Source organism: Erpetoichthys calabaricus, chromosome 4, assembly GCF_900747795.2.
Source record: "Erpetoichthys calabaricus chromosome 4, fErpCal1.3, whole genome shotgun sequence".
Lineage (NCBI taxonomy): Eukaryota > Metazoa > Chordata > Cladistia > Polypteriformes > Polypteridae > Erpetoichthys > Erpetoichthys calabaricus.
Genome location: NC_041397.2, coordinates 36,946,838 through 36,966,027, shown reverse-complemented (window position 1 = coordinate 36,966,027; position 19,190 = coordinate 36,946,838). Strand labels below are relative to the sequence as shown.

Below are 19,190 nucleotides of genomic sequence, written 5' to 3'. Positions count from 1 at the left end.
AAAATTGTGATGAGAAAGTCTACAGAGCAAGGCAATGGCTGTGAGAAAGTCCACAGGTCCAGGTGACTGTTATAAGAAAAGGTATTGAACGACGTCATTATCATGAGAAACTGTGTTAAACGGGAATATTTTGAGATAAGAATTGTAATAAATATGAAGCTCACCCAGAGCAAGGGGTTCACTTCATTGAACTGAGACAGGCTTTATGTGCTCTGCAATGGTATCCTATGCTGTGCAATAAAGTCTGTTCTGGCTGTCTATCTGGAGACTCTGTGTGTTTTTTCTGAAGAGTTTTCCTCCACAACAATGTAAGTCGCTGTTCATTCTTGTACCTTCAATTTCTGGAACTGCACTAGCCTGCGGAAGCATTAGAACTGGAAGGCATGGAATAACAATCAAGTTCCTTGTCTACTTTTCTGTTGTTTTTTTGTTGGCCTATTTTAGTAAAATTACTGCTAATAAACAGTGATCTCAAAGAGTCCGTAACATTTCTTTTTGTCATGTCTTGTTTTCTCCCACAATGTATTCATTTTGTTGTTTTCCAAACTTTTTTTGTTTACAGTTATTAATTTTATTATTAGTCTTATTTGATCAAATTTTCCAATTTCTTCTTGTATTCTTCTTGTTGTATTTCCTGGTTTTGACCCTTGTCTCTCTTGTAATATACTGTTTTTGGTCTGCTGCCTTTGAATTTATTTTTGCTGTTAGTCTTTCTGGATCCTTTAAATAAAATAATTTATTTCAGGAAGATTGCCTAGTCCTGGACCAGAGGTCTATCACTTTTTCTCTTCTCTTTTTCTGGACATTTCGAACTTTAAAAGCTTTTGCCTCATTTCGGACATGCACAGGCCTTAAGTCTGACATTTGAGCTACTCAATGTGCCCATCTCATGGCCATCAGTTTTCTTTTCTAGCTGATAGGCAACTTGGGCTTTGAGTTATTACACGCTGTCAGTTTGTTTTTTTTGAAGCAATGTTTTTTTTTTGTTTTTTTTTTGTTATTATCCTTCATTCCCATACCTTTAAAAAAGACACATTTTCCATAGGGGAAAAATAAAATTCTATCTATCTATTCCCATTCCCATAACTTTCTCTTTTCCACACTTTGTTTTGTGTTTTTTTTTTTTTTTTTTTTACTTTTCCCAGCTTTCTTAACCTTAACTGTGTTCTGTATTTGCAGGAATGGGGGCCTTGTAGTTACTTATGATCTAATTCAATTCTCAGATTCTGTTGTGGTTAGGACTGCAATTACCCAAGAGGTCTATTGAAGACAGCTGCCTTCCAGTAGCTGGTGCTTGCTGTTGTGTTCTTTGCCCCCCTTTCATACTCATCCCTTTTGTTAAATGATGTACACATATATACCGTACATGCCTCATAAAGATTTATTTTGTTATCCACAAAGAAACTGAAAAAAACTGTGCTGCCCTCTAAAAAAGCAACAACATGATGATGTAATGCTAGGAACATCACGTAGTCAAATTTTAGAACCAGACATTATTCCTAACAATGAAATGCAGTCAACAATGTGGAAAAACCAAAAATGGTGGAAGTCGCATTATGAAACATTGACAAAAAATTGAAGTAGAAGAGTTTAAAATTATGAAGGGAATTAGTACAGTGGATCGAGACTGTTACTTTAAAATGAGATCATCAAGAGCAAGGGGACATGTTTAGAAACTTGCTAAGGGTAAATTTCACACAAACATTAGGTGGTATTTTTTTACACAAAGTACCATAGACACTTAGAATAAGCTACCTAGTAGCGTAGCAGACAGACTGACACGCCCTTCCTCTTCCTCCGCTATCTTAGCCAGCTGTCTTTACTTCCCCTCAGTCCCAGTTTTGGAACTCTCAGAGATCAGTCCTTATAGATTACTCTAATTCTACACAATATAGGGTTGGATCCCCAAATCTTTTTGATTTTTTGTGTTCTTTGTTACAATTGTCAACACAGATGGTGGCTAAGCCAGGATTTGAACCCAGGCCTCCTGGTGTTGTGACTGTGTGGCAGCATACAGTATATGAGGAAAATATATGATCTAAAAAATATTTAATGGCAAGGTAAAAATATCTTTCAGGGATATCCCTATAGCATCATGAGATATTTCTTAAAATGCACAATGGATAATTTAAATTGCATCTGAATTAAACTGAAACTAGTGACAGATTTAAAATGAATTTATTATCTCTGAATTAACTTATTGCAAGATGTTATAACTTTTTAAAAATACTTTGAAATATATTCTGGTCACACTTTTTCAATTTTTTCTTCCCCCTGGAAACTTTTTGTGTGTGATATAGCAGCTTGCAAAACCATTTTGGCAAAATGTGTGAATTAAAGGTTTTCACCAGTAGCTGGATCAGCAATATGCTTTTGTTCATTTATCACCACTTATCTGAAGCTGGGGCGTGGAGACAATAGTCTTAGCAGTGGGGCCCAAATGTCCTTTTCCCCAGCCACACTTACCAACTCATACTGTGGGATTCCAAGGCGTTCCCAGCCCATGTGGGAGATATAATCCTCCCAGCAAACTCTGGGTCTTCCCCGAGGTCTCCTGCCAGCTGGTTATGCCCATAAATCCTCCACAGGGAAGCGTCCAAACTACCTCAATTGGTTCCTCTCAATGCAGAGGGTCAGTGGCTCTACTCAGGGCCTCTCCCAGATGTCTGTGCTTTTCAACCTATCACTACAGGTCGCTTGTGAATGAGATCTCATTCTTTTGGTCATTGCCTAAAGCTCATGACCATAGGTAAAGGTAGGAACGTAGATTGACTGGTAAATCAAGAGTTTCACCTTCTAACTCAGCTCCTTCTTCTCCACTACAGATTAGTAGTGATTACATAACTGCGTTCACCTCCCCAATCCGTCTGTTGTCTCACCATCTCTTTTCCCACACTCATGAACAAGAACCTAAAGTATTTAAACTTTCCCACTTGAAGCAGTAACTCATCTCCCACCTGGAAAGGACAGTCCATTTTTTTCCTACTGAGGCTCATGACCTTAGATTTGGATGTGCAGATCCTCAAACCTGCTGCTTCACACTTGGTCACAAACCATCTCAATACATGCTGGAGTCCAATGAAGCCAACAAGACCACATCATCTGCAAAAAGCAGTGATGTGATCCTAAGGTCACCGAACTGAACTCCCTCTCCTGCCTGATTGCATATGGATATGCTATCCATGAAAACCACAAACAGGAATAGAGCCAAATCACATCCCTGGTAGAATCCCACACCCACTGGAAATGATGATAATGTTTTTTCCGAGTTTGTGGACACAGCTGTCACAGCAATTATACAGGGACTGAATAGCACTTATTAACCTCATACTCTCCCAGCACCCCCAACAACATCCCTCATGGAACACAGTCATGTACCTTCTCTAAGTAAAAAAACACATGTAAATTAACTGGGCATACTCCCATGCCCCCTTCAGAAGCCTCGTGATGGTAAAGAGCTGGTCCACCATTCCTTGGATGGAATCCACATTTCTCCTCCTGAATCTGAAATTCCATGACTGGGTGGAGTCATCTTTCTAGCATCCCAAGCATAAGCTTTCCCAGGGAGACTGAGGAATGTGATCCCCTGATAGCTGGAGCTTACCCTTTTGTCCCTCTTTTTTAAAATGAGGACCACAGCCCCAATCGGCCACTCCAGAAGCAAAGCTCCCTATGACCATGCAACATTGAACAAGCATATCAGTCATGACAGTCCAACAATGTCCATAGACTTCAGCTATTTCTGGGCAGCTCTCATTCATCCCTGGGGCCTTGCCTCAGCGGAGTTGCTTAACTATTTCAGTGACATCCCTCAGGGAAATGGGCATTGATCCTCCATGATCTTCTGGCTCAGCCTTGTCCACAGGTGGCATGTCCATTGGGTTCAGGAGCTCCTCAGAGTGTTCCTTCCATCTTCAGATTGTCTGCAGCAGAAGCTCCTGATAGGGTCTCTGAAGAAAAATTGGTCTCAGGTGAAGGGTCAGACAAAGAATGATTCAAAGCCCCTACCGATGCAGACCTATAAATTTAAAAAGAGTATCCTATCCGGTATGGGATATCTGGAAGCTGCTGCTGGAGCCAGGCCTGTGAAAAGTGCCCACAGACAGGCGCTTGGTGGCCGGGCTTACCACAGGGCCCAGTCAATCACAGCCCAAACAAGCAAAATGAGACTGCTCTCCTGTGAACCCACCACCTGCAGGAGAAATAGGGACTGGGTGCAATGTGACCTGGGTGGCAGTTGAAGGCAGAGGCCTTGCCGGACTGGAACCCAGACACTCAATCTGGATCTCCAATAATCTACACTGACACTTCATATACTGTAATTAATATAAATTTAGTAATTTTCTGTTATAAATAGAGCATCAAACATTTTAATTAATAATTAAATTTTTGCCTGAAGAAATATTTGAATTGTGTGTTGTTTTTAACCAATGTCTCTCTGGAATTCCCATACTCTACTTGCATAAGTTTTGCTTTTATTCTGCGTAAACCACTCAACCAGGTGAAAAACATGTTAAGTTAAGTTAAGTTAATGAAGTAAAAATGAGTGCAAGTGTCCTCTACAATGCAGCTGTGCACTGCACATTGTTGCTTCCCACCTTGTGCGAAATGCTGCTGGGATATGTATGGTCTCCATAGGATACATGGAGTGTATTCTGGAAACTTAGAAAGATTCTAAGCAACTCAATGTGCACAACTTTATAATATCAAGGGAGAAAGCACACAGATGTGACCTGCGGTGGGCTGGTGCCCTGCCTGGGATTTGTTTCCTGCCTTGCGCCCTGAGTTGGATTGGCTCCAGCAGACCCCCGTGACCCTGTAGTTAGGATATAGTGGTTTGGATAATGGATGGATGGATGGAAAGCACACAGATTTGTGACAACTGGACTATAGTGCAACATGCCAAGTAATTTTTTATAGCTTTTCCAATTGTTAATTAATTACTGAAAAGATTTTACTATATATGTAATTTCTACAAATATCAGCCCATGTGAGCAAATATATTATCTGGCTAATGTGCTGGAATAAAAAGATAACTTTTTCAGGCTATGACAATATTTCTTATGTTACATATTAGAAGAGTACATTAGAACAATCTAGACCAAAACAGGCCATTCTGCTCAACAAAGCTCCCCAGTCCTGTCCACTTAATTCTTTCCAGATAACATCAAGTCAAGTTTTGAAAGATCCTAAAGTCCTACTGTCTACTACATTATTTGGTAGCTTATTCATCGTATCTATAAATTTCTGTGTAAAGAAAAACTTCCTAATGTTTGTGTGAAAGTTACCCTTAACAAGTTTCCAACTGGGTCCTTATGTTCTTGAAGAATTCATTTTAAAGTTACAAAAATGTTAAAGTTTTGATCTGCTGTACTAATTCTCTTCATAATTTCAAACATGTCAATCATGACTTCTCTTAAGCTTAATCTGAAAAGGCTCAGCTCTTTTAATTTTTCCTCATCACTCATTCACTGAAGGCTTGGAATCAGCCTATTTGCTCTTCTCTGGACTTTTTCTAGTCCATCCATCCATCCATTTTCCAACCCGCTGAATCCGAACACAGGGTCACGGGGGTCTGCTGGAGCCAATCCCAGCCAACACAGGGCACAAGGCAGGAATCAATCCCGGGCAGGGTGCCAACCCACCGCAGGACACACACAAACACACCCACACACCAGGGCCAATTTAGAACCGTCAGTCCACCTAACCTGTATGTCTTTGGACTGTGGGAGGAAACCGGAGCGCCCGGAGGAAACCCACGCAGACATGGGGAGAACATGCAAACTCCACGCAGGGAGGACCCGGGAAGCGAACCCGGGTCCCCAGGTCTCCCAACTGCGAGGCAGCAGCGCTACCCACTGCGCCACTGTGCCGCCCCTTTTTCTAGTCTGCTATGTCCATTTTGAAGCCTGGAGACCAAAACTGTATGCAATACTCCAGATGAGGCCTCACCAGTGTGTTATAAAGGATGAGCATAACCTCCTTGGACTTGAACTCGACATATAATCTAACATTCTGTTAGCCTTCTTAATGGTTTCTGAACATTGGCAGTTGATAGTGTAGAGTAGACTACAAATCCTAATTCTCCTAAAGTATACTTTCAATTTACAAACCTTCCATTGTGTATTCACACCTAACATTTTTACTTTCTACGCATAATACTTTACATTTACTTGCATTAAATTTTATTTGCCACAAATCTGTCCAAGCTGGTATGCTGTCCAAGTCCCTCTGTAATGATTCAACGGATTCTAGATTATCCGCCAATCCACCTATCTTGGTATCATATGCAAAATTAACGAGCTTGTTACTTATATTCCTATCCCAGTCATTCATATACAGTATATTAAAAATAGCAGTGGCCCCAGCACTGAACCCTGTGGAACACCACACTTAACATCGGCCAATTCTGATAAGGTTCCTCACACCATCATCCTCTGCTTCTTGTGTCTGAGCCAATTTTACACCCATCTACACACTACACACTGATCTCTCACTTAGTTTTAGTTTGCTGCCCAATCTCTCATGTGGCACCTTATCAAATGATTTCTGTAAGTCAAGATAAATAATATCATATGCTCCACTTTGATCATATCCTTTTGTTGCTTTCTCATAGAATTCCAGCATGTTACAAAAACATGACCTCCCTCTTCTGAACCCATAATTTGGAGATATCTTGAAATTAAGGGGGTTTCTGTTTTGAAATTAACCAAATTATCTCCTATAGCATATTAAAATATACAGTACATCTCTGCATAGATGTTTTCATTTGGATTAGCTACCGCATATATAATGTGACTGTACCTTTAATCTGCTTTATGCAGAATGAAACATTATTTGCATTATTTGTGCTTTTCCATCTAAATGTATTGCTCATCTCTAAGGATTCTGCACATGTATGATTGATTATGGGAAGTTGCTCAATAGTAGAAGTATTTCTAACAGAAACCTTAATGAAATGGTTTTATAAAGTTTATGCATCTGGCTTTCAAAAGAATTTAAAATACATAACCCTGGATATTTAATTTCTCAAGCTTTTAATTAATAAATATCAAGAGGCACCTTGCAGGATGACACATATAGCAACTTACGTTTCCCTCTATGCACAATTAATATGCTAAGAAGAGAAAACGTCAGTTAGCTTAAAACTTCCTGTGAATTGTCACTCATCTAGTATTTCTAAAATGTGTGGTGCACTGAGATTAACAAAGCTAAAGCAGCTATAGTATTTGGAATAGTTTGGCAATTCTATGCACCACTATATTGTTACAGGATGATTACAATCAGATGCCTTAAACTAATAAATGATATGCGATTAATTTCAGTGTATTTGATAAAGCTGCGTCAGGATTCTGAATCTAAAAAATAAAAGGAAACCACACAGAAACAGTAGCACTGCTTTGACGCTAAGTGCCACCAGTTTTTCAAAACCAAACTGAAAACTTGTGTACGCACAGGTTAAGGCTGGGTTGAGAATGTGCATGGCTTTACCCCAAGTTTAGTTTTTATACATCGCAATGTGAGTGTGGAAATGGCCATACGCCACATTTTTGTGCGTGCGCACTGTTTATACATGAGGCCCCAGGTCTTTTCTTACAGTTAATTTGTTGGCCAGGATTATTCCTGCTAGTTCTTTTTTGGCTTTTCTGTAAATGTTTCTTTATAATGATGGTCAACACTGCACAGAGTGACGCAGATGTGGCCTCCTCTAATAAGTGAGTTGTATAGTTGTAGCATCTTTAGACTTGTTATCTATATTGAGATATATACAGTACAATATTTTTTTATTATTAATACCACAGATTGACTAGTCTATGGATCAGAAAGCCAGTCCTGTTATAAATTTTATTGGGAGGTCTGAAGTGCATGTAATCAGCCTTAATGTCCTAGTTGTGCATTTCTGACAGTAGCAGAAGGCTGAAACCCGGTCTGTACTGAATGTTCAAGGAGATGTTTTATGTCTTTTAAAAGAGCTTACAGTTTTCCTTCTTATGTTTTATCTTCTTAAGCAATAAACCAAAGAATTATCAAGAGAGGTCCCAAAGGTGGATGCAATATGCACTGAATTACGCTCTAACACTGTCAGCACCACACTAGATTTTGTTGCAAATTTAACAGTAATTGTAGGCATAAAATAACAGAAAATCACAAGAATATGATTTATGCAGGTGTTTAAAATCTGCTTCCTGATCTCTATGGAAAGTTTTATCACTACAATAATGATTATGTAAGATAATACAATAAAGGCAAAGCAAAACACAACTGTGAACCAACAATTACTGCTCTTCCAAAGTCAGCATCAGCTTTACCACATAAAGCTCTTAACAATGTCTGATAGCCACAAAAAGGAGTATTCAAGACTGGTTTTTACAGACAGATAATCTTTCAGCAGTAAATGCAACATTTGATGTTATAACAAAAGAAAAATAAATTGAAAACACCAATAATATTATTATATGATTCTTTGTAATAATGGCACAGTACCATAAAGGATAGCAGATTGCTACTAAGTGGTTGTAGGCCATAATTCTAATAGCTATGGCTTCCATCAAATCACATGAATGGTAGAACACCTATACCATGTACACCTTGTAAGATAGTGTTTTAATGTCCACCAAAAATACAGCAAGGAGTGCCAAAGCAGAACAGCTGGTGTGAAAATATCAATAGCTGATAAATTACAAATGAATAAGTGTGCATGTAAAGCTTTTTATCTGATACAATTGTGTAAATATTAATACCATTGCCTAGTAAAATGAGAAAATAAATTTTAAAAATGGCAGTTCCTAGTACTTTAGAGTTTCAGCATAGATCCAAAGTCTGGTTCAATCAAAACTGTATAATTTCTGAAATGCATTCCCCAGCCTATGATAATAAAAGAAACAAAAACCTTCCTCATTGCTTTTTTATGCATATTGTTTGGCTTAAAATCATAATGTAAGTAAAAAGTAAATGCTGTAAATAATGAAAATAGTTTAAATTTAATAAAAGTTATTAATAAAATGATTGTTTCTACCTATTACTGCTTCAAATTTATTTCCAGCAACACACACACAATTTCTTTTCAAAAATGATCTTATGACTACTAATATTATAACATAGAAAAACAATTAAAAAGCCAAGAAAGTAAAATTCTAAATGGACAGAAATCTATTTTTCTGTTAATTTTGTATTGCATGCTTTATATTTTAACTAACCTTCTGTCTGTCCTCACTTTTCTGCACAGTTCATACCAGAATTACTGTAATACCTCTACACTTACATAACTTATGGAGCAACAGTATAGATGTTAAAAGAGAGAATGACTTGTGTTTTCGGCATTAAATGTATCAATGCAATATACCACTGAACATTATTTTGAAATCCCACAAACTCTCGGGAATACAAATAATAAAGGCTGAAACAGTAAATATATAAGGGCTGAAAAAACACCACAATGCTTCCAGGGAAATCAAAATGAGAACACAATGTTTATTGATTTCTGGTTCTGGCCCTGAAGACATCACTTCCTGGCAGACACCTTAAAACTCACACCATTTCCTGTTTCCAGTCAGCCAAATGTTGGGCTGAAACCAGTGCATAACTCTGCAACTTAATTTGCCTTTTGCATTTGCATAATTTGCCTTGCGCCCTGCTCAAGTATATGTGTGGCTGACCCAAACCTTTTTCTGTGTGTTGATGCTATTCATTTCATGATATATATAAAATAGATATATTTTTTTATATATAAATGAGAGACAACATCAAGCATAAAAGTTTGGGGAAACCATCCCTATATACTTGAAAATGCAAGAATGATTAACGACAGTCTTTACAGACTGGAGTCAATAGAGGGTAGCTATACAAGAAATGCATTGTTGTTGTTGTTTCTTCTTTAGCAAACTACATCACATGTAATGCTGCAGACACAAAAGTAAACAATTGAAGCCATTCAAGAAGTGAGCTGGGAGCTCAGGGGAATTGAGGGGTGCTCACAGAAATATTGGACATATTGTTAAAAAATATTCAACAGGTGGAAGGTAATTATGCTGAGCCACATAATGTAGTACAGAGCATGCAATCACAATGCTGTAGATCTAGCATCCCGCCTGTTGAGTCCAATGCTGCACTCTACAACTGTATGCACATGCGTGGCATTGTAGCGTCTCTCCTGTATGCTCTGGGGGTCATGAAAAGGTGTAAGTAGTCAGCATCTGAGAAGGTCATCACTATCACCTAGAATATGTAATGTCATGATTGCTGTTACAATCAATAGCATTGGTCATAAAAAAACACAAAAATGATGGTTCAGCCAGTTACATTACCCACAAGCCAGCACCATCAGGAAGTCATCTTCCAACACTACTTTGCCTCACAATAAATGAATCATGGGTTGACCCAGGATACTGAGCCACATCATTTGTCAGTTTCATCTTATCATCACCGATGACTTGTACGTTAATAGAATGAAATTGCTTATGGTTAACAAAGGCAGCATCATTCTGCTAGGTGCCCTTGTACATTCAATTGCTCTGAAAAAATTTTGCAAACTGGCCATTGCTGCAAATTGCATTTTTATGTTTGCCTGAACACCCTGGAAACTGAATGTAGTGCCTCCTTAATCCATTTATGGCTTCAATCACAGCAGGCATGACAGAGCTCAAGCTTGGTAAGAATTTCCAGACCTTTCATTCAGTTCCCTGTGGTAGGTCCCTGTTTCCAGAAAGCGAGCTGTTGTCAAAACCCGAATATGAACAGATATATATTGGTTTTGGGCAGTCTGTCTTTCTAATACCGGGCCCAATTCAGCACAAGGTTCCAAGAGCATAGCTGTTGGGAACCTAAATCAGATCATAATCAAGTCATCACCATGGGCAAAACAATCTAAGTGGTCCCAAAAAGCTTACTCCCTTCATATATAACCATTTGCATAGTCCTCAAAAAATAAAAAAAAAACCATGTTGAGTTAAACTATTATGAACATGAACAAGCTGTAGTGCAGGAGATTTATACTGTAGCATTCTATTTGCAGGAAGTGAATGTCATTTGTGTTTTTACTTAACACAGTTATTGGCAACAAGTAACTGCATTGGTTTGTAATCCTACGAAGGGGCAACAGGTATCTTATGTAAAATTATGAAAAAACAATAAAGTGGTTAGTGTAAATATGCAACCCTCTTAAGAGGAAACTCAAACAGAGTCTATACATCATATTTTTCACTTTTGAGGTTTAATATGTTTGTCACGTCAAGGTAGTTTGATGATATGAATTATTATGTGTGTGAGCCATCATTTACCTGGCTTGGTTGCATATCCCTACTTGATCAATGTTGTCGTCATCTCCCAATTTCTCCAAAATGCTGTGTATGCATGGGTCAGAGCTGCTGTAAATATACGCAAGATTGCCTGTCAAGTTTACTTTTATAAATCCCAATGTTTACATGGCAAGTTGCGTACACACATTTTGAACCCCTTTTTGTGCAAGCTTCATAAATGAGTCCCCTAGATTTGGGGATTTTCTACTATTCTCAACGTCTGTCAAGTTCGATGGAGACCACCAGTTCTCAGGTCATTCTAGAGACATTTGTTTGGAGTCACGTCTGGACTCTGGCTGGGTCACTTGACAGCATTCACAGTATTGGCTCTAAGCCAGTCTTGTGTTGTCTTCACTTTGTGCTTTGTGTAATTGTCTTCTTAAAAGGTGAACCTTCATCTACAGCACTCTGAACCAGGTTTTCAATAAGGATGTCTCTATCCACATCCTTGTTCAGCTTTCACTTCACTGTGCCTAGTCTCCCAGTCCCTGACACTGAAAAACAACCTCGCAGTATGATAATGCCACCATCATGCTTTACTGTTTTAATTGTATTTTACAGGGGATGAGCAGTGCATGGTTTCCTTCAAGATATAACACTGAATTGACAGCAGACACTTCAATCTTGGTTTAAATAGACCAGAGAATCTTGCTTTGCACAGTTTATTAGAATCATTTTGGTGACTTATTGCAAAATCCAAGAAGGCGTTTATGTGTATTTTACTGAGTAGATGCTTATGTTTGGCCACTCCACCATAAAACACAGATAAGTAATGGAAGCTATCCATTGATTCATAATTTATTATCTTTCTATTACCTGATATTGTGAGACTTTATTAGTTTATCTGCAATAAGTAAAACACATTCTTATGACACTTGTTTTAGTTTGTACTGTGGCATCTTACAAATAATTTTGGCCAAACTGAGTTGAGTAAAAGGTTGTCACCAGAGATACTAATCAACATAACATGCATGGCTTTGGATGTTAAAACTGAAAAAAATTCACACACAGATAGAGAGAACATGGCTGGGACACGAATCATGCTCACTAGAGCTATGATTTAGCAGTGCCAACTACTGAGCCACAGGGCAACATGACAGCTATTTTCCAATTTTTAAATAACCTTTTTTAGTTTATGTACAATATGCTTTCAAGATGAAAACTTCACTTTGTTAAAGTGAATAGATTTTATGATACTAATGTTGTGTAGGGGATGGCACAGTGGTGCAGTGGGTAACGCTGCTGCCTCGCAGTTGGGAGACCTGGGGACTTGGGTTCGCTTCCCGGGTCCTCCCTGCGTGGAGTTTGCATTTTCTCCCCGTGTCTGCGTGGGTTTCCTCCAGGTGCTCCGGTTTCCTCCCACAGTCCAAAGACATGCAGGTTAGGTGGACTGGCAATTCTAAATTGGCCCTAGTGTGTGCTTGGTGTTTGTGTGTGTCCTGCGGTGGGTTGGCACCCTGCTCGGGATTGGTTCCTGCCTTGTGCCCTGTGTTGGCTGGGATTGGCTCCAGCAGACCCCCGTGACCCTGTGTTCAGATTCAGCGGGTTGGAAAATGGATGGATGGAAGGATGTTGTGTAGCTGGCAGCCTATTTGCGTAGACAGGTTAACTAACATTGTGTCCTGGAATAAAAAATAACCTTGATAAGCAGAGAAAAATGACGTTAAACCCAACACTGCTTGTCAATACTTACTCAACAAGCATTTTCAAAATCATATTATGCAGAGACTTCCAAGCTGGAAAGACTCTTAAAATGAGTACTGGGTAACTGGAGCTTTGTATTGTAATAACAGTTTGCTCTGTGAAGAGAAAACCTTCCATCTTATTTGAGGGGTTGTGCTTTGCGTTTTCAAACACTGCAACTCTAGTTTTCCTGAACAAATTATTTCCATTTTTTGGTCTCTGTTTTCTTAGATTATATGCTTTAGCTGCACCATTCTTTTTCAAAGTTTATTTTTTTTCAGTCCAGGAAGAAGTCAACCATCTTTTCTTAGCCATTCTGTAATGCTGGTCTGTTTTTCTTTTAAAATAAAGACCAACAGTGCAGAGAGTGTCTTAGATGTGGCCTCCTAAGTGAGCACAGCTTTGCCCCTGTAAGCTTTCACTCCACACAATAACATTTATACTGTTTATACTTTTCTTGTTGCATTTTATGAACAGTGAACCCAATAACAATTCCATCCCCATTATAACTGTTTTTCTTCTGAGACCAAACACCCATGATGTACAGAAAAAAGTAATTTGAGACAAAAACTTGAGCTCTGTGAAATTAGAAATATCATGCTAAATTTAATCAGTTTTATTCAGATAGAACACCATGAAATGCACTATAATATACAAATAGACAGAACATACTCAAGTCCTGGGGCACAAAACCAATCTCTATGTCTAATCAAGGAGGCCTGCTGCGCCTGCAGTCACCAGTCATGGATGTTTCAAAGTGGGAACAGGCTGTTGACTGTTCAAGGAGATGTTTTATGTATTTTAAAAAAGCTGACAAGTTTCTTTCTTATATTTTCTCTTCTCAAGCAATACACAAAAGGATTAACTAGAGAGGGCCCAAAGGTGGATGCAACATGTGCTGAAAAACGTTCTGACATTGTCATCACCACACCATATGTTGTTGCAAAATTAACAATAATTTTTGGCATAAAATAACAGCAAATCACAATAACATGACTCGTGCAGGTGCTGAACATCTGTTTCCTGCTCTCTGTGGAAAGTTTTATCACTACAACAGTGATTATTATATAAGATAATACAATAAAAGCAAAGCTTGAAAATATAACCACAAAGCCAATGATTGCTGCTTTTCCAATCTCGGGATTAGCATTAACACATGAAGCTCTTACAAATGTCTGAAAGTCACAGAAAGGAGCATTCAAGACTGGTTTACAGACAGATAATCGTTCAGCAGTAAATGCGAGGTAACATGTAAGAGATACAGAAAATAACCATGAAAAAATAATTAACATTATTATCTGATTCTTTGTAATAATAGTACAGTACCGTAAAGGATTGCAGATTGCTACTAAGCGGTCGTAGGCCATAATTCCAATAGCTACGGCTTCCATTAAATCACCTGAATGGTAGAAGAACATCTGAACCAAGCACGCTTTATAAGATATTGTTTTAACGTCCACTAAAAATACAGCAAGGAGTGTCAAAGCAGCACTGCTGGTGTAAAAAATATCAATAGCTGATAAATTGCAAATGAAGAAATACATCGGTGTGTAAAGCTGTTTATCTGATACAATTGTATAAATATTAATACCACTGCCGAGTAAAATAAGAAAATATACAAATAAAATGGAAATTCCTAGTGCTTTAGGGTTTTCAAAATATATATAGCTTGCAACTGCAAAGTCTGGTGCTACCAAAACCGTATAATTTCTGAAATCCATTTCCCAGCCTTTAAAATAGTGTGTCTGAAACAGAAAAAAGAAAATCATTTTTCTTTTATATTGTTCATTTAAATCCTAACATAAATAAAAGGTACAGACTGTAATCAATGAGAAAAGTTTAGATAAACTGTTTAATTTGTGAAATTTTTGTATCTACCTATTTCCACTGCAAAGTTACATTCAACTGCACATACCCTATTATACATTCAACAATATCTTAAGAATAATCCAGTCACTTCTAAAATGATAGTGTTTTAGACTGTTTGCATTGTATATTGTATATCATAAAGTACTCACTTTAAAAAAGCAACCAATCATTTTTCCATATATTGATAATGTGAAAATGTAAAAATCCTAGCCCAGCCTAATGGCTCCTTCCTGCTGTCTGTTCTCACTTTTCTGCACAGTTCTTATCAGAGTTACTGTGACACCTTCACACTTACATGACTTACAGAACAGGTGTTAGAAGAAGCACATATGCAGAGAAACTTTTGTTTTCAGTATGAGGCACCTTAATACAATGCACCACAGTCCTCTATTTGGAAACCCCACAAAACCTCTGCAATAAAAATAATAACAACATATAAAAGCTCAAATACTGCGAAAACACAAAAGTTTCCATAGAAATCTAAATAAGAACACTGTTTATAATCTCTGGGACCTCAATGTTTAGGATGATTCTCTATGGACTGTATTCTCAGAGCTTTTATTACTGACATGTTTTGCTACAGCAGAAAGTTTCCAGGCATTTGGAGCTTTTGTGTACTTAACACATTTTAGTACAAGCCAACTTATAAGTGTGTGCATCAGCTTTAGTCTATTTTTTACTGCAATTTAAAGAATCTATTAAATGAAGGTTCTTTTAAACTTATGTATCACTTTCTACTAACTTTTTCATTCTTAGCAGAATTCAATTCAACATTTTTCTTTGTTTTAATATTCACACAGAGATTTAAATGATTATTTTTGGATGAAGTTCCTTCTGTTTAAAGATTCAGCTGCAAGCTAAAGATATTTCATCTCTTTTATGCTCTAAAAATAGCATTTTAGGATTTTTGCTAATATTGCCTATTTTAACTTTTTATATACTTTCATTTTGTCTTTAGTCTAAATATTTTCCTATAGGTTTTTAGGCGCAGTTATTAATATTTTGATGCTTTCCCAACATATTTACAAACCATGTTCTGACTGTAGAAGAGTTACCATGAAAGTCTGTAGTGCAATTGTCTCACCTCTGCATGTGTGTTCATTTATGTTTTTGACAACCATTTGTGCTTTACTTATATAGATAACCGATTACAGCTGGTAAAATAGACTGATACCTATTGCCTTGTCTAATTTTTTCAGTAATAGGGTGGCACAGAGGTAGCGCTGCTGAGTAAGCAGACCCAGGTTTGTGTCCCTAGTTCTCCCTGCATATGGTTTGTGTGTTCTATCCATGTCTGCGTAAGTCTCCTCTGGGAGCTCCAGCTTCCTCCCACTGGCCAAAGATATGCAGGTTAGGTGATCCTAAATTGGCCGTAGTATATGTGTGTATGCCCTGCAATGGACTAGCGCCCTCTTCAAGGTTTGTTCCTGCTGTGTGCCCTATGTCAGGGGTCGCCAAGTCTGGTCCTGGAGGACCTCTGTGGCTGCAGGTTTTCATTCTAACCTTTTTTTTAAATGAGTGCCCTGTTTGTGCTGCTAATAAACTAAAAACTGAATCCATTTTAATTGACCTGCTTTTTTAAGATTTGTTCCCCTGAATTTCTTCATCATTCCTCTGAATTTCTTCATTTCTTTCCTTAAATGGCACCCAAACAGAAATGAAATGTGAAGTGAGTGAGCCAACAGAAGACCAACTAAGTTAGGGCCTCAAACTCCAACCAATTTCACTCCAACCAGCTGCTTAATGAGGTGCCGATTCTTGTTGTTAATTAAACTCGTTCTTTAATTTCATGGCTTGTTGCTGCCCTTGTGGTGGATTAGCAGACATTTCTGAAATTGTTTATTTTCTCTTTTCGAACAGCACTGTTAAAATGTTTTGGGGACCTGAGCAGATCGACATTCCTCAGACCTTTCTTTATTTTCAGATAGAGTATGATGGACACCAGTTGTTTTGGCTTGTTTTTTATCTCATTTTTGTTTGGCTGCTAATTAAGGAAAAATAAACAATTAAGGGGTCTGAGTCTTCAAGAGCAAGTCAATTAAAATGAATTAGCAGCAAAAACAGGTCACTTATTAAGAAAAGGGTTAGAATGAAAACCTGTAGCCACGATGGTCCTCCAGGACCAGAGTTGGTGACCTCTGCCCTATGTTAGCTGGGAGAGGCTTCTGAACCCTTGCAACCCTTCTTCAGGACTAAGCAGGTTACTATAATGATTGGCAATTTTATCAATAATTGCAGAGAAGTAGCTGCAAGGTCATCAGTTAAATGAATAATTATCTGGTAAAATGACATGTTTTAAACTTGAAATAAATAAAGTTGTTTGGCATTTCACTTTCATAGATTGTAAAGAAACAGATGCAGTTTCATAAAGTAAGGGGGTGTGTAAATGGAAATAAACATTTTTGTGTTTACACAATTACACACATTTTCTAGGAAAATAGCCCAAAACATATAGTCACATCCAACCTATTTTATTACAAATAGCCTAATTGGGGATGAAACTGCCCAATGCTTCTTTCTCCCAAGAATAGCCCACTTCACACCGCTCACCCCTTTTAAGCAATCCCTCTGGTGGTTTCCACCCCTCAGACTTTTCAGCTGACAAATTTTGCATGCTGCCATGTAGTGTTGTTTGTGTTCTGCTTTGCTCCTTGCATGTACATCCTAAGGAGGCAGGGCCACCTAATCATGCAGCTGGAATGTTTTTTCATTATTTTGAATTTATTTTATTTTTATTCATTTGATTCTCTGGCTTTTGACCCTTGTTTTCACTATTAAGCACTTTTTCTGTTTGTTTTTTTTTTTAGATTTTTGGTTTATTTTTCGTTTATATTTTGTTCTTGGTTAATATTTTGCAATCCTTTGGAATCATCTCAATATATCTTTAAATACTGAGGAATTTTGCTTTGTTTTATTGATTTGTGGGTTTATAGTTTTCACTTTTGTGAATCTTGTTGAACTTTAAAAGCAAAAGCCCCATTTTAGTGACTGTACAACGTCAGTGTGACTTTTTTGTGTAAGTTTTTGAGGGTTTGTCCCTCTTTCTGCTTCTCGGTGGTGGATATCACAACATTTAGGCTGCACCCCTGCAGAACACAACTGAGGCCATGGGTGTTCCTCATAGGCTTCAAAACAATGTGGCATCATCATAAGACATAACCACAATGAAACTTTGTAAATATTTCATAATGCAAAAAATGAATGAAAAAATCATAATCCTTGAGGTCCAGAAATGTTCATATTTCTTGTGCAACAAATACCTAGACCTCAAAGGGAACACAACAAAAATAAAAGAATTTAGCATATAATATAGTTATTAACAAATAATATAGTTATTTGAAGTTTTATTGTCTTGATATATTTACGTCAATTATCCATCCATCCATCCATCCTCTTCCGCTTATCCGAGGTTGGGTCGCGGGGGCAGCAGCTTGAGCAGAGATGCCCAGACTTTCCTCTCCCCAGCCACTTCTTCTAGTTCTTCCGGGAGAATCCCGAGGTGTTCCCAGGCCAGCCGGGAGACATAGTCCCTCCAGCGTGTCCTCGGGGCCTCCTCCCGGTTGAATGTGCCCGGAACACTTCACCAGGGAGGCGTCCAGGAGGCACCCTGATCAGATGTCCGAGCCACCTCATCTGACTCCTCTCGATGCGGAGGAGCAGCGGCTCTACTCTGAGCCCCTCCCGGATGACTGAGCTTCTCACCCTATCTTTAAGGGAGAGCCCAGACACCCTGCGGAGAAAACTCATTTCAGCCACTTGTATTCGCGATCTCGTTCTTTCGGTCACTACCCATAGCTCATGACCATAGGTGAGGGTAGGAACATAGATCGACTGGTAATTTGAGAGCTTTGCCTTACGGCTCAGCTCCTTTTCCACCACGACAGACCGATGCAGAGCCCTCATCACTGCGGACGCCGCACCGATCCGCCTGTCGATCTCACGCTTTATTCTTCCCTCACTCGTGAACAAGACCCCGAGATACTTGAACTCCTCCACTTGGGGCAGGATCTCGCTCCCAACCCTGAGAGAGCACTCCACCCTTTTCCAGCTGAGGACCATGGTCTCGGATTTGGAGTTGCTGATTCCCATCCCAGCCGCTTCACACTCGGCTGCGAACCGATCCAGAGAGAGCTGAAGATCACGGCCTGATGAAGCAAACAGGACAATATCATCTGCAAAAAGCAGTGACCCAATCCTGGGTCCACCAAGCCGGACCCCCTCAACACCCTGGCTGCACCTAGAAATTCTGTCCATAAAAGTTATGAACAGAATCGGTGACAAAGGGCAGCCCTGGCAGACTACAACTCTCACTGGAAACGGGTTCGACTTACTGCTGGCAATGTG

At 38.7% G+C, this 19,190-nt stretch overlaps 1 protein-coding gene across 1 annotated transcript; it reads right to left on the bottom strand.

Annotated features, from left to right (window-relative positions):
- Positions 1 to 13,558: 13,558 nt before the first annotated feature.
- LOC114650957 (olfactory receptor 6F1-like) lies at positions 13,559 to 15,244 on the bottom strand. The gene is made up of 2 exons (XM_028800913.2): positions 15,142 to 15,244; positions 13,559 to 14,722 (listed from the first exon to the last, which is right to left on the bottom strand). The coding sequence occupies exon 2, from the start codon at positions 14,696 to 14,698 to the stop codon at positions 13,757 to 13,759; it is 942 nt and encodes a 313-aa protein (XP_028656746.1). The 5' UTR covers positions 14,699 to 14,722; positions 15,142 to 15,244; the 3' UTR covers positions 13,559 to 13,756.
- Positions 15,245 to 19,190: the final 3,946 nt, after the last annotated feature.